Here is a 14768-nt window from a genome sequence, read left to right as displayed (position 1 = left end):
GTGTACATTAGTGAAAAGTGTGTGTAAAACTGCATATATCGGTAAAAAAACACAAATGCCCTATATCAGGGAGAAGTGTGTGTATGTATACATATATCTATTTCTATACTATATCACCAAAATGCTGATGAATTTTCATAAGGCCTCTAAAAAATTACAAACAGATGCACTGATACAGATGTGTTTAACAGAAATATTTGAAACAGAAATCAACTAAAATGGGCCGATTTCTCCACCTCTACAGTATGGCCCCGCTTTATAGTGCTTCGCTAATACAGCACTTTGCTAATACAGCAGTCTCAATTAGATGCAATTAGACTAAAGCCCCACTCATACAGTGCTTGTTCCGCTTTTACGGCTGTTTTCAGGCTTCGCGCACCATTCTATTCAATGAGTTACGCTTTACAGCAGTTTTCGCTTTACAGCGGGGGTCCGAAACGTAACCCGCCATGTGAGTGGGACCCTACTGTAGTTGTAAACAAGCATCCACTTGGGCATCAGCTCATATTACGTTGCTGGTGTTCTTGCTTGGATAGAAGTGGTGCAACTATCCAGTGAGAAAGAAAAAAAGGGGGGGAAACCCCAGGATGACGAAAGACCAACATGGGTGAATGATGATCAATAATCTTGTTTATTGAGAACATTATAAAATTTTTGCCCAACGCGTTTCGGTTGGATGAATTCCAGCCTTCATCAGGGGCTATAATACACAAATATAAAACCTAATTACTCAACTTTAAACATGAAATTACTACTTACAGCATTCTGTTTCACCATGTTAATTTTTGTAAAAAAACATCTTTATACTCACGTACCACAAATAAGATATCTTAGTTATGCAGTGTTTCATACAAAATCAATCTGGAGCAGTGTCTCAATATCATCAAATAAATCTGGTAAAGGTTTAAGTAGAAAACGCCAAGATAATTATAATCACTTGTACTGGGAGGAATGTTGATTAGGAAATTTGCTGCAACTGTCTGTAAGGGATCATGTGAAAATATCACACCTTACAGAAGGGGAAGAAAATCTAAGTCTTCATTCAGCCCGTGGGGAAAAAGAGTGTTTAACTTCAGAATCCATGACAGTTCCTTTCTCACGAATTATTTGCATATATCTTTTCTAAGACCCAAAATTTGAAATTTATAAGAGCATATCCACAATTAATAAAATGGTCCACTAAAGGTGCACCTGATCTTTTGCGTCTCATATTACTTAGATGCTCTCCAATCCGTACCTTTAGGGGTCTGCTGGTTTGGCCTATATACAGTTTTGGGCAACTTAAACCTTTACCAGATTTATTTGATGATATTGAGACACTGCTCCAGATTGATTTTGTACAAAACACTGAATAACTAAGATATCTTATTTGTGGTATGTGAGTATAAAGATGTTTTAAAAAAATTTTTTAACATGGTGAAACAATGCTGTAAGTAGTAATTTCATGTTTAAAGTTGAGTAATTCGGTTTTATATTTGTGCATTATAGCCCCTGATGAAGGCTGGAATTCATCCAAGCGAAACGCATTGGGCACATATTTTATAACGTTCTCAATAAACAAGATTATTGATCATCATTCACCCACGTTGGTCTTTCGTCATCCTGGGGTTCCCCCCTCCTTTTCTTTCTTTCCGCCGATTTGGATGCCTTCCACTCCCCTCTCCTTTTTTTTGCAACTATCCAGTGGCCTTTCTTTCTCTTACTGGTAGGCAAAGGCCAAAGTGTCCTTCCCTTTATGTCTGCAGACAATTGGCAGTTGGGTCAAAATTCTTAGTTGCGGAGGAGCAGATAGAGAAGAGAAGCAAGCTTATTTGCCTGAAGGCCAGCTGGGACCAAGCTGGTCTTCCCCTTGCATGGTATTCTACCTGGAATGGTGGAGGTGCAACCTCTTAGAGGTTCCCAGTCCTTCAGCCATTGGCAAAAGCCTGAGCTCACTTGCATAGTCTTACAGCAACTGGCAAAGCTTGCAGACACCAAAAGACACTGATTCCTGTGATTGCATGACAAGAAGCAAGGAATAGGCTGTAGCTAGCGATGGAAGGATCTGTCAATTTTAGTTCTCTCAGTTCCACATTTTTCTGGTCTTAAATTCAGTTCTCCACATTTCTGCAAATTTTTGTCATTTTTTTTACAAAATCCTCATGAAAATTATTCAGCAACTTAGCGCAAATTTCACCTAATAAACACAATTTTATATGCCATTTTGACTAATATACATATCTTTTTTGCAAGCAGTTTATCTTAATATAATGTATTTTATGTTATTTTCAGTAATATATTCATTTGTATGCACATATCTCCATAAAATACGCATTTTTGTAGACATTGCTGTCTGGAGAATTGCATCACAAAATTCGGATAAGTGTGAATTTTGAAGAATGGCTGTGTATTGTTTCAGAAAGTACAAATTTGATGGATTCAGCTTTAAATGTGAACTGAATCAAATTTCTCTCCCATCCTTAGCTGTAGCTCACCAGCAAATCTTTAATTCCATGAACAGGACTTAGCCAAGTGAGTTGCTTCTCTGGAAGCAATGCTAAGATTGTATTGTTGTTGTTGTTGTTGTTCCCAACAAGAGCATATTGCAGCAGAGTGCCTTGGGTTAGGGAGCCCAAAAATATAGTTCTGCCCTGGAGAGCTTAGCCTACTTTTTATATCCTTGTAACGAGAGAAAGTAACAAATAGCAGGGGGAATAGCTTGTATAAAGAGTAAAGGAAGTTACTGTAATAACCTTGTGTAATTACCGAGAGATGACATTCAGGTAGCTCTATTAAGGGAACTACCTGAATACATTTAAAGTTCTGTCTTTGTACACATTAAATTAACAGGCTTCATTCAAGATTGCTGCAGTGAACAAGGACTAGCCGTCTGAAAGAGGACAGTGTGTGTGTGTACATTTCTATTCTAGAATGCATTGCTTGCATTGAGCGCAAAGAGGCCTCTGTTCAGATTCTCAATAAGCAAAATTGCATCATGTAAGTGGTTCTGTTGCCACTGTAACCAAATACCTGCAGCAGTGACGGTAAACTCCAGAAAGGAATTAGGTTAAATAACAGATGGAGCAGAGTGAAACCAATGGCAAGCATGAGTGTGTTCAAACTACTGTGGGAAGTAAATGTGGAAGAGTTGGTGTGAATGTATGGTGTGAATGTGGCTTAAGAAAGAAATTTCCTCCCTCCCAGTATTCTGGCCAGTTAATGCAAAGGTACCATGATGGTTGACAAGGACTGGGGCCTTATTATTTAAATATCCTGCCTACCTTTGTTGTGTAGCTTTTGTGAAATTATTTCCTTTCTCCAGCAAATTTCCAGTCATCAGTAATGGGAAAATGGAATCAGCTTGGTTTAACCAGAAGGGTGCCAAGCCCCAAACTTCTTCAGAGCCTCTGCATGTGTGTTAAAGTTCAGCTAGTCCCCACCTGCATGCATTACATCACTTCCTTTCTCATCACAACACTTCACTCTACTGCAGAGCACCGACGTTTTAAGTGATGTGAAGCAATACAGAGGTTCTGTCCGTGATATTTGATGTATGTTGGCTCATATGCTTGATAATGAAGACATCTAGTGATGTTTATGCATCTGAGGACCAGCCTTTTGTTTAGAATAAATGAAGTCACAGCCATCAGTGGGTGCGATTGTCCAACACTGGGCTTGTCAATTTTTTTTTCTTAGCAGGTGCAATAGATGGGCTCCTGAAGCACTGGAAATACCATTAGATTCTCCATATACACTAGCTTTTCAGAGTTCATCATGCACTGCCCACATACATTATCCCTGTGTTCAATTAACACATGAAGGGTCATGATCACCAGTGTCCTCACACTGAGCATAACATATGCATAGGGGGTGACAGGTATATACCTTAATCAGTGTGTGTTCCAATTTGTGTGACCAACTGACTTGAAAACTGCAGCTATGGATTGTGTAATCAAGGTGTATGAGTATAGGCTCTCATGAAAACATTATGATCAATGGATTGATGACAGGCCAGTAGAGGGCATGCCACCATGATTCCTATGATGCATTAACTGAACATGCGCACACAGGGTATACAGTGATGGCTGGTGGCTCCATTCAATGGGCCAGTGACATCCGCTCTTGATTTTAGTCTGAATATCAGCACCTTGGACAGTTCCTTGAAAAGTTTGGACTAAAATTTGGATGTCCTATTGTTTTCAATGCCGCTTACTCCCAGGTGTCTATGGGGTTGCAACCCTAAAATGCTGAATTCTCAGCAAAATCTCAAACGTGATGTCTAAGCAGAACTTACACAGAATATACTCAACACTGTAAATATTTTAGTGTATTAGTCTATTGTATTTTCTAAAAAAAGAAATATAGATTAATCACAAATGAATCTTGAATCCATTCTGAAGGTTTTTTTTAAAAAAAATCAAGTAAGCAGTATATACATTCCTGGTTTACTATGATTTTGCTATGCAGATACTTTGACATCCTTTTTTCAAATTTGCATAACTACTACTAGCATAATTTATAATTTGCACAACTTTATATCTGTCCTGCCCGAACCCACTGAAGTCACATACAAATGTGGAGGTGTGCTTTTCTTTAGTAGACTTAATAGAAAGTTTCAGTTCAGAGCACTTCATGAATCAGTTTACAGATTACACAGAGTTCAGCATCTTTACTGCAAGTAACTAGACATGACTATACTGCATTAAGACGTGGTCGTACCCCTTCACCTTGCTTAAGTAAGGAAGGGTGGGCACCATACTTGTGTGAACTGAATGTCACTGTTGATAACATGCATGCACATGAGTGCTTCTCCTCAGAGGGGCCAATGGGGTGCATTGAATTTGCTGGTGCAGCCACCTCCATGTACTAGGGGAGGGTGGCTGCTCTGTCTCAGCAAGATCCTCCACTTCAGATGGAGGGTGTGTGTGCTGTGGTGGCAGCAAAGCGGGCATTGGAACAGGATGGACATTGGGTGGAGAGGCAACTTCTTGTCTGGGCTGCGCCTCCTCGTGGGTAACTGTTGCTATAGGGGCAGAGCTGTCGCTGTCCATGGCATGAGGGCTTTCAGAATCCAGCACATCAGTAGGCCCATCTCTGGAACTGTCCTCCCATTCAAGGTCCTCCTCCTCCTCCTCCTCGTTCTTGCCACTCCACCCCCTCTCTGTGGGGCTCCCAACAATATTTTGGATTTTCACCTGAATGAAGATAACTCAGCTCCAGGACGTGTTTGCCCTCTTTAGATATTGCTCTCAATGAAAGCAAAAAATGGGCAAAAATATGAAAGGGACAAAAATCATCTGAGTAAGGGCTGCAGCTCAGTTGAAGAGCATCTGCTTAGCATGAAGAAGGTTTCAGGTTCATTTCCTGGCATCTCCAGGTAGGATTTGGAGGGTCCCCTGCTTGAAACCCTGGAAAGTTGCTGCCAGTCAATGTAGACTTTTTTGGGGGGGAAGGGCTGTAGCTTAGTGGCAGAACATCTCCTTTATGTGCAGAAGGTCTCAGCTTCAATCCCTGGCATCTCCAGGTACGGCTTGGAGAGTTCCCTGCCTAAGGGTCTGGAGAACAGCTGCCAGTCAATTTAGACATTACTGAGCTAGATGGATCAATTGGCCTGACTCAGTATAAGGCAGCTTCCTATGTTCCTGTGTAAGGAATAAAACACACTTACTGGAACTCTGGAGATTGTTCCCTCTTCCTCATCATCACATACCAAGTCTGTCCAGCAACTGGATAAATGGATTGCTATCCTGGGCTCCTACTGGGAGGAAGGGTGGGCAATCAATCAATCAATCAATCAATCAAATAAACAAATGACCGCCCCTTCCAACAGTCAGTCTGAGTGTAGCTTCTGCTCTGGCTTCATTCAAACAAAGCTTTCAAACACTTTTTTTAATTGTTTACCCACAGCAATGTAATTTATTTCAATAAGATCAATGCTCAGTGTTTGAAATGTAACAGTAAATGTTTGTGAATCGACCTGAACCCACCTTAAAGAATTGCTGGGGTCAGAAGGCTCATCTATAGCTTGTAATCACAAGTGATCAACAAGGCAGCAATGAATACAGAATGAAATTAAGATTGGATTGTCCCTTAAGAAGTGACCATTTCTAAAAGGAGCCCTCAGCATATTCTGATCATCTCAGCTGGAGATTGTGGTATAAATCAATGCACCAGTGTGATGAAGAAATGACTCATTTAGACAAACAATCACTCTGTGGTTTGAAAATTCTTTTTAAAATGATGTGTGTGTGTGTGTGTGATTTTATGTCCTCTTATTAAAAGGTGGTTTGTTTCGTTTTTTGCCTGCAGAAGGTCCCAGGTTCCATTCCTGGCATCTCAACGTAGGGCTGGGAATGTCCCCTGTCTGAAACCTTGCAGAGCTGCACTCTTGTCAGTACAGATCAGTAGTGGGAAACCTCAGGCATGGGGGGGAGAGTAAATGTGGCCTTTCAGGCTTCTCTGTATTGCCATTGGGACTCTCTCTAGGCCATGCCAACCCCAAGCCTCACCCTTCATCAGACCTTCACCACTCCCTACTCCAGTGCTTTTGCCTAGCTGGTGTGTGTTCTTGAACTAGGCTTCCTACTTGAAATATGAAATAGAGTAGTCTCTGTGTATTTCTGACTTTGTGTGGCTAGAATGTTGCTTACTGGACAAAGATAAGAATGGCATCCATTGCTCCACCCACTTTTGCCTCTGGCTCCACCCACTACTAGTGGAAGGTTCCCCACAAGGAAATGCAGCCCTTGAGCTGAAAAAGGTTTCCCACACCTGGTGTACTGAGTAAGATGGACCAATGATCTGACTGAGTATTATCAGACCACTGGTTGCTGGAAACTACAGGAGGGCAGAGTGCTCTTTTGTTCAGGTCGTGCTTGCAGCCTTCCCATAGATATCTGGTCGGCTACTCTGAGAACAGGATGCTGGACTAGATGGGACATTCCCTGGTCCAGTAGGCTCTTCTTAGATTCTTATATCAGTTTATTACATTACTAGGCTGCTTTGTATATTAGACAATTTTATTTATTAACTTTATTCACGTTTAACAGATGCCTATTCAAGTCCTTTCTTCTCCTAGTGAGGTAACTGAATTTACAAAGAGTTCAAACAAAGTTAATAACAACCTCTTTCAATCCGTTGTCTGACAATTTCCTCCGACCCACTGGTATAATTGTGCAATGTTTGGAATTTATGCCATATATATCAATGCAACTAAGTGCATTTTGTATGATCATATCCATGTCTTAACCTTTGAAAATCAATGAGATAATGTCTCTGAGAACACTTCATCATATGCCATCCTCATGCTTCTATCCCAAGCATATTATATGTGGGCATAAGAAGCACTGTTGCTTTCAAGAGAACCACCACATAATATGAAAAATCTGGGCGGGGGGGAGTAGTCACATCTAATTCCCATTGGATTTAATGTGGCCTGCAAAACAATCCTCCCCACAACTAGTTGGATAGAATTCCCATTGGCTGTGATGGGATTTACTCCTATATTATAGGACTGCAGATTTTAACAGCAGAGAGTTTAACAATATCCAATGCTGTTTTTGAACATAGGGTTTTCATTGCTACTGAACCCTGCAATAAATTGTTAAGACGCTCAGTTAGATAAAATAGTGGTGACACAATTGCATTAATATTTGTTAACAATGAAATGTGAGAGCCAGTGTGGTGCAGTGGTTAAGGTGCTAGACTACGACCTGGGAGACCAGGGTTTGAATCCCCACACAGCCATGAAGCTCACTGGGTGACCTGGGATAGTCACTGCCTCTCAGCCTCAGAGGGAGGCAATGGTAAACCCCTCTGAATACTGCTTACCATGAAACCCTATTCATAGGGTCGCCATAAGTCAGGATTGACTTGAAGTCAGTCCATTTCCATTTTTTTCAACAATGAAATAACTTCATCTGCTTAACACTGACTCCCATCCCCATAGGGCTGGTAACTAGAGATGGGTGATTCCTCTAAGACTCTTCTTGGATTGGATTGAAGTCTTCCAGGAAAAACAATTGGAGTGGGGTGCAGAAATGGGAAAATATCAAGACAAACCAAAGGTGTTGAAATGTGTTGTTATGCTCCTTACTCATCTCTACCGTTCTCTCCACACCCATCCTCAGTTCTCTCTCTGGTCACCATCCCACACCTAAACATAGAAGGCAGGACCACTCAGCATAGGTCCTCCAAAGAAGACTCCAAAGGATAGATAGGCTCACATTTAAGGCTGCAATCCTTCAAACACCCTAGTCTCTACCCTGATAGTGCTTTATAGGATAAGTCCAACACCATGGATCATGCCCTCAAACACAATAGAAGAGGGTGTAGATCTTTAAAACAAAACAGAACTTGCAAGGAATGTCCCTAGTGGCCTACACCAGACAGTAAGCTGGCCTACCATAGTCTGAACCATCTGCAGTTTCCAAAGAGTCTTCAAGGACTTATACCACATTATGACTCCTCTTCTTTCCTTGGGAAAAGAAATCTGAGAATCTGGCAATGCAATCCAACTCACGCGAAGCTGGAGGAAGGGGAGCCGATGCAAGAGGAGCCGTTGGGAAGGTCCATGGCATCTAATTGCTATTCAGAAGCTTCTGGGCAAGCTGAATCCTGGATCAGCTGGGAGCTGTGCACGAGGACCAGAAAGTAAAGCTGCTCTCACAAATATCCCTACCAGGGAGTAAGCACTCTCCATTGACTTCCATTGCAATTACTTTCTTAGACCAACCCTTTTCCCGGCATAACATTTGCCTGGATTGGGACTTGCAGGAGTGCTCTGACCACAAGCTGGATGCGGCCTAAGTCCCCCCTCTCAGCCTGCCTCTGATGAGCTCAGCCGGGGCTCCACCATATCCAACTCCCCTCAGCCTGATGTAAATAGCAGTTGGATTGTGCCCTTAGTTAGGGCTGGGAAACATTTTTCAACCCAAGGGATGCATCCCCTTCTGAGCAACCTTCTGTGGGCTATATGCCATTGGGGACATGGTCAGAGGCAAAAGTGGGTGGAGCAACGGATGTCAATTTTACCTTTGTGCAGTAGGCTAGTTTCTGGACATGCCCTTCTCTATCCTGAATCCAGACAAATGAGAGGCATTATTAGACTACAGTAACATATTCCAGCCAAGCAAAAACATTGGGTGGGGTGGAGCAGGGGCAATGAGGGATGCAGCCTGAGGAGAATTCAGAGGGCTAGATAGAAAGGTCTGGAGGGGGGGCATTTGGGCCTCCAGCCTCAGGTCTTTCCACAGGAGAAGGTATACAAGCCCCCTTTCCGATGCTGCTTCTTAGTACTGCCGCAGGTACTGTCAGCTCACTCACACAGTCTGCTCATATCACTCATCCAAAGTACAAGAAATGCAGAATTTACATGCCCACCACGTAATTTCTGCCAAATGGGTTTCTTGGAACTGATGCAGAAAAGCCTCGTCCCCAATGTCAGGTTGTGTTTATAAGCATCTATTGATATATGTCTTATGCCTGAATTGGCCTAAAATAACAAGAATCGAGTTAGGCTTAATGTGAAATCCATTTAAAACATGAATGTTGTTTCTTCTCCCTGTTGTGGTTGATGCCACTTTGGTGCCCGGCAGTACCAGCTTCTCCCACAGAGCTATTCTGAGAGTGGATTCAATTGTGGCTAATGAATCTTGATGCATTAGCAATGGCTCAATGGGAACTTAATTGGACACTTCTGAGTTGAGAGAAATGAGTCTAAATCTCCTGTCAAACATGGATTTTTCTTTTTTTCTAAAAATCCACCTGAACAGACACTGTGTCTGAACAGGCAAAAAAACTAAAAACATATTAAAAATATTTTAAAAACGAAACATCTTTAAAAATAAATCTTTAAAACTTCTATTTTAAAAAGCCATGAAAACAATTCCAACACAGATGCAGACTAGGATAAGGTCTCTACTTAAAAGCCTTGTTGAAAGAGGAAGGTCTTCAGTAGGCGCCAAAAAGACAACAGAGATGGTGCCTGTGTAATATTTAAGGAGAGTGAATTCCATAATAATAATCATAATAATCATAATCACAATCATAATAATCATAAAAATGACAGATGGTGGGAAGAAAGATGTGCAAGATTTCCATCTAGACAAATTATGGGAAGCTTATCACCTCTGTCAGAAGACAAACACATATACCTAGAAGTAGATTATCATGCTAGATCTGGATTTCTAAACTGGAGCTGTGACATGGTTTTAGATTTTTTTCTCCTTAATTTTTTCCTCTTATCATAAGCATGAATATCTAATAAAGATTTAATAAACTGAAAAAAACACATTCCTGAATATTTTATTGCTAACTTGATTTTTCCTCTTAATTTTTTTTCCAGAAATCTCCGAGGACAAGAAAGCCCAGTCTCTTTCTGCTATCTAGGCAATTTCTATTTATGTTTATTGTGCTCTAGACTCATGACAGAGCTGTAAGTAAATCTTCTTTGCCGCATGATGAATCGGATGACTATGATCTGGAAGAAAGCAAAATAATTGTTTCATTGTGGGTGGTGATTTGCTTAGTGTGTGGAACGATGCCAGAAAGACTAACAGAAATGCTTATGGATACGTGGGCTCCATTAGTAATATTATGGATTACTGCATTCCCATCTATGTACATGGCTCCAATGAATCATTCTCACATATTACCAAGTGGATCCAGTAGAGGTCTAAATGAGCTAAGTGAAGAACAAAGAGTGTTGAACCGTTCCAAGAGGGGCTGGGTGTGGAATCAAATGTTTGTCCTGGAAGAATTTTCTGGACCAGAACCTATATTGGTTGGCCGGGTAAGTCAATATTCATATTTCTTTAAGGCAATTGATGGCACATGTTCAGTTGTTTGAGTTCTCCCATCAAACTGGCTACTGAATTCTATGATTTATGCATGCCTTGACAAAATACTGATGGATTAGTAGAAGTAGCTGGCATCTAGCAAACTTTCTGTATCTAAAAAGGGCTATGCAAAATGCAGAAAAGTTGGAAATTATTATTATTATTCAAGTTCTGTGGGTAAAATACTACAAAGAGTTGCATGTGCATGACTTGGTTTTGTTGTCATTGAAAGGATTGCATTGAATGTTGCCACTCTCCATATATTCTACTGCTATTATATCCATGTGTCAGTGTTGAGTAATCAGCAGCTCAGCACACGGAACGGGGAAGGTGGACTGGGCCAGCCCTGCCTTGAAGAATGATGATGTGACAATGCTAGGCAGTGTAGATAAAAACAGGAATTGGTGTCTAAAGTTTAGCGTTGGCCCTAGCTGGGGACGGGGGGATTTGGGTTCTGATAAGGTTAAAGTCCCACCCAGCAGGATTAGATTTGGAATAAGGGGAAAGCATTGGACCAGCTACAAAAGAGGGGCAAAGTTGACTATAAGCTAGGATCTGAGCTGAGAGACCTGATGGAAGGAGACTGAAACAAGGAAGCAGGGAACAAGATAAGAAGACTAAAGGAGGAAGGTCCAAACATAAAACAAGGGATCTTCTGATAATCTTAAACAGTTGTGCAATTTTCCTCCCTGGTAAATAGATAGATTTCCGTGTCAGGATAGCAACTTAATGCTACCCAGAAAATATGAATCTTCTATTTTCATTGGTAATGATATTGAGACAATTTGTTATGTTCCCATGGAATCCAAGGACAAAGAGAGAGAGAGAGAGAGAGAGAGAGAGAGAGAACACTACATTCTATTGTCAATCATCACAACGTGGAGAAGTTACAAACCATTTAAGTCAGCTAGAAACCATAACAGAAACAGTCTGAGCAGCGTAAGAAGTATATCATACCTTGCATCTTTATGGCTAGTAGATCCTTATTCCCCTCACAAAGCTACAGTTCTCAGAGTGGTTTAACAGTCAATCCTCCTTCTTAGGGAATTCTGGCAATTGTGGTTTTCTGAGGTGAATAGGGGTTTCCTAAGAATTCTAAGCATGTTTAACAAACTGCAGTTCCTAGGATTCTTTGGGGGGTAGCCATGACTGTTTAAAGTGGTATGATAGTGCTTTAAATGTATGCTGCAGAAGGGCTCTTAGTCACCCTTATTTATTTATTAAATTTATATCCCACCCTTCCTCCTAGAAATGAAATTAAAGTTCTGTGGCTTCATAGAATCATAGAATAGTAGTAGAGTTGGAAGGGGCCTATAAGGCCATCAAGTCCAACCCCCTGCTCAATGCAGGAATCCAAATCAAAGCGTTCCTGACAGATGGCTGTCCAGCTGCCTCTTGAATGCCTCCAGTGTCGGAGAGCCCACTACCTCTCTAGGTAATTGGTTCCATTGTCGTATGGCTCTATCAGTTAGGAAGTTTTTCCTGATATCCAGTCGAAATCTGTCTTTCTGCAACTTGAGCCCATTATTCCTTGTCCTGCACTCTGGGATGATTGAGAAGAGATCCTGGCCCTCCTCTGTGTGACAACCTTTCATGTACTTGAAGAGTGCTATTGTATCTCCCCTCAGTCTTCTCTTCTCCAGGCTAAACATGCCCAGTTCTTTCGGTCTCTCCTCATAGGGCTTGATGTTGGTGAGCTGATTTCTATATTTCTAAGTGTACAGATTTCATGAGTTTGGTCCCTAATAAATAGGCAAAAGTAATTTTAATAATAATAATAATAATAATAATAATAATAATAATAATAATAATAATAATGCAATATATGAAGTGCTTCCTATGAAGCATCTTGAAGCAATTTCACAATACAATGAAAACATATATAAACAATTGCATATATATATATATATATATATATATATATAGTCAAAACAATTACATATATAACACAATTTAAAAAATTGAATCTATAAAAGCATCCTGGACCGGTGGTGTCTTTTGAGAAGCAGTGAAGCCCAATCTTGTGGCTCTTTACTCAAGAGTAAACACTACTGAGTTCAGGAGGGATTACTCCTAAGTAAGCAATTAAAGCCTAAGCATGTTTAAGTTGATGTTGTGCTCTGACCAATATCTTTGTGGAATAATTGGTGTCTGCAGTCAGCAGTGCACAAACACAAGGATACATTAAAAAAAAAGCCTTAAACAGGGCAAGCTGTTTTGTAGAAATATAATATGCTGTGTTTGTCAGTCCTGAAAACTGAAATTGCTGTGAAAGATAATAAGAGTCTGTAATGGCCATTAGATCACTAATGCCTATTTGGCAGCTCTAAATTTAGTAATTAAAAAAAATGATGTTACTAGATACCTATGATTATAGTTCGTTGCGATAACCCCTTGATGTCATGCACATTTTTTTCCACAGGATAATTAGCTGGAGCTGGGGCATACACATACTTGAGAGTAAACTTTACCAAACTAATGGGACTTTCTTCTGAGTCAATATGTGTTGATTTGTGCTGTGAAATGCCACTTAAGTAAATAAATAAACAAAACTGCTGAGTACAGCCAGTCACAAATCATCATGGAACTTATTGCATTCATGAGTTCCTAATATTATGGGTGCACAAATTATTTAATGTGGAGCTTTCAAACAGATCTCTAATGCCTAACCTCATTTCTCAAAGGTATGCTTTGCCAACCAGAACAAACAACACACAAAGATCAAGGAAGTATGCTAACAGTGGGAGTGTGCAAGTGGCAGGTATATGTTGATAGAATGACCCCACTGTGGCTGCCATTAGCCCTGTAGCTAGGGTGGGTCAAATGGAGCACCCCTTAAAGCTGCACCCCCCCCCAGGGATGTTAAAATTGCCATTTTAATTTGTGACATGACAGACAATGACAGCCTCCATTTACAGAATGGCAGCTTGTTTTAAGATGCAATGTAAGAATAGAAACCTCTGAACAATTCAGTTAATAAAGGAGCATGAGTGCACAACAAAAGCCTATTCTGGAAGAGCCCCCAAAAGTCTGCTCACTCAAGACTTGGCTCATTTAAGACTTTTCCTGACTGAGGATGGATTTTTCATGATCACGATCACGATCACCCTAATTTTTAAAATGATCATGGAAAAAGAAAACCAGTGTGTATTGTAGCATGACCCTTGAATAGTTAAATATCAGAACTTTGTATTATTGGCTACAGTTAGACTCCAACTCTTGATTTCTATTCTTGACTTTCCTTTGCTCTGCTTTTCTGTTTCAGTTTCAGTTGTATTTTCTACCCAACCAGCAATAAAGAAGCATGTTTGTTTGCCTGCAGTAAGAAGTAAAATTTGTTTATTCTGCAGTTATTATGATGAGTAGAGCAGGATTGAGTGCTTATTGCTAGAGGCTGAAATGAAGAGATAACTTACAGCAAATCTGAAAAAAGTATCTACCTTAAGTTGCCCTTTACTCTTTTAAAGTACTCACTATACTCACAATCACAGTGGCTGTTGTTTTCTTCTTTTTCTTGAGTACTTCATGGCAAAGGATGCTGTGCACACTATAATTAACTAGTTAACTAGCCACTTAAGTTATAACTCAGGCCTAATTTCTGATTTTCCCAACGTGTTCAGCTTAGTATGAGGCCTTTTCAGGTTTCTGAGCAGAAAAATCAACCCAGCAACTAGTAAAAATAAAAATAAAAATCAATTGCTTTCCACAATTAGTTTCCAATTGCTTACTTAGTACTTTATATAGCGACCAGTTAAAAAGTTTTCCCATGATTGTCAAACATGAAGGAAAATCTAAAGGTCAGGAACAAGACTAGAAGGAGGGACCCACAAGGAGTTGTTAATGAAGGGGTTTTTTGTGTGTGCCCTTCCCTAAACTTGTACTATGGACAAGTTTGTTTTTCAGGTAGAATTTAAAACTGAGATACCTAACCCACCATCAAAGCCGATCTCA

At 40.4% G+C, this 14768-nt stretch overlaps 1 protein-coding gene across 7 annotated transcripts in view; it reads left to right on the top strand.

Annotated features, from left to right (window-relative positions):
* Window positions 1-14768, top strand: part of CDH8 (cadherin 8) — a 414305-nt gene that overhangs the window by 25776 nt on the left and 373761 nt on the right. For all 7 annotated transcript variants that reach the window (XM_061593588.1, XM_061593592.1, XM_061593591.1 and 4 more), the window contains one exon: window positions 10325-10771. In XM_061593588.1, the coding sequence (XP_061449572.1) occupies window positions 10520-10771 (252 nt within the window). In that variant the 5' untranslated portion in view covers window positions 10325-10519. The remainder of the gene's footprint in view (window positions 1-10324; window positions 10772-14768) is intronic.

Source organism: Rhineura floridana, chromosome 13 (assembly GCF_030035675.1).
Source record: "Rhineura floridana isolate rRhiFlo1 chromosome 13, rRhiFlo1.hap2, whole genome shotgun sequence".
Taxonomy (NCBI): domain Eukaryota; kingdom Metazoa; phylum Chordata; class Lepidosauria; order Squamata; family Rhineuridae; genus Rhineura; species Rhineura floridana.
This window is presented reverse-complemented; position numbering and strand designations above follow the sequence as displayed.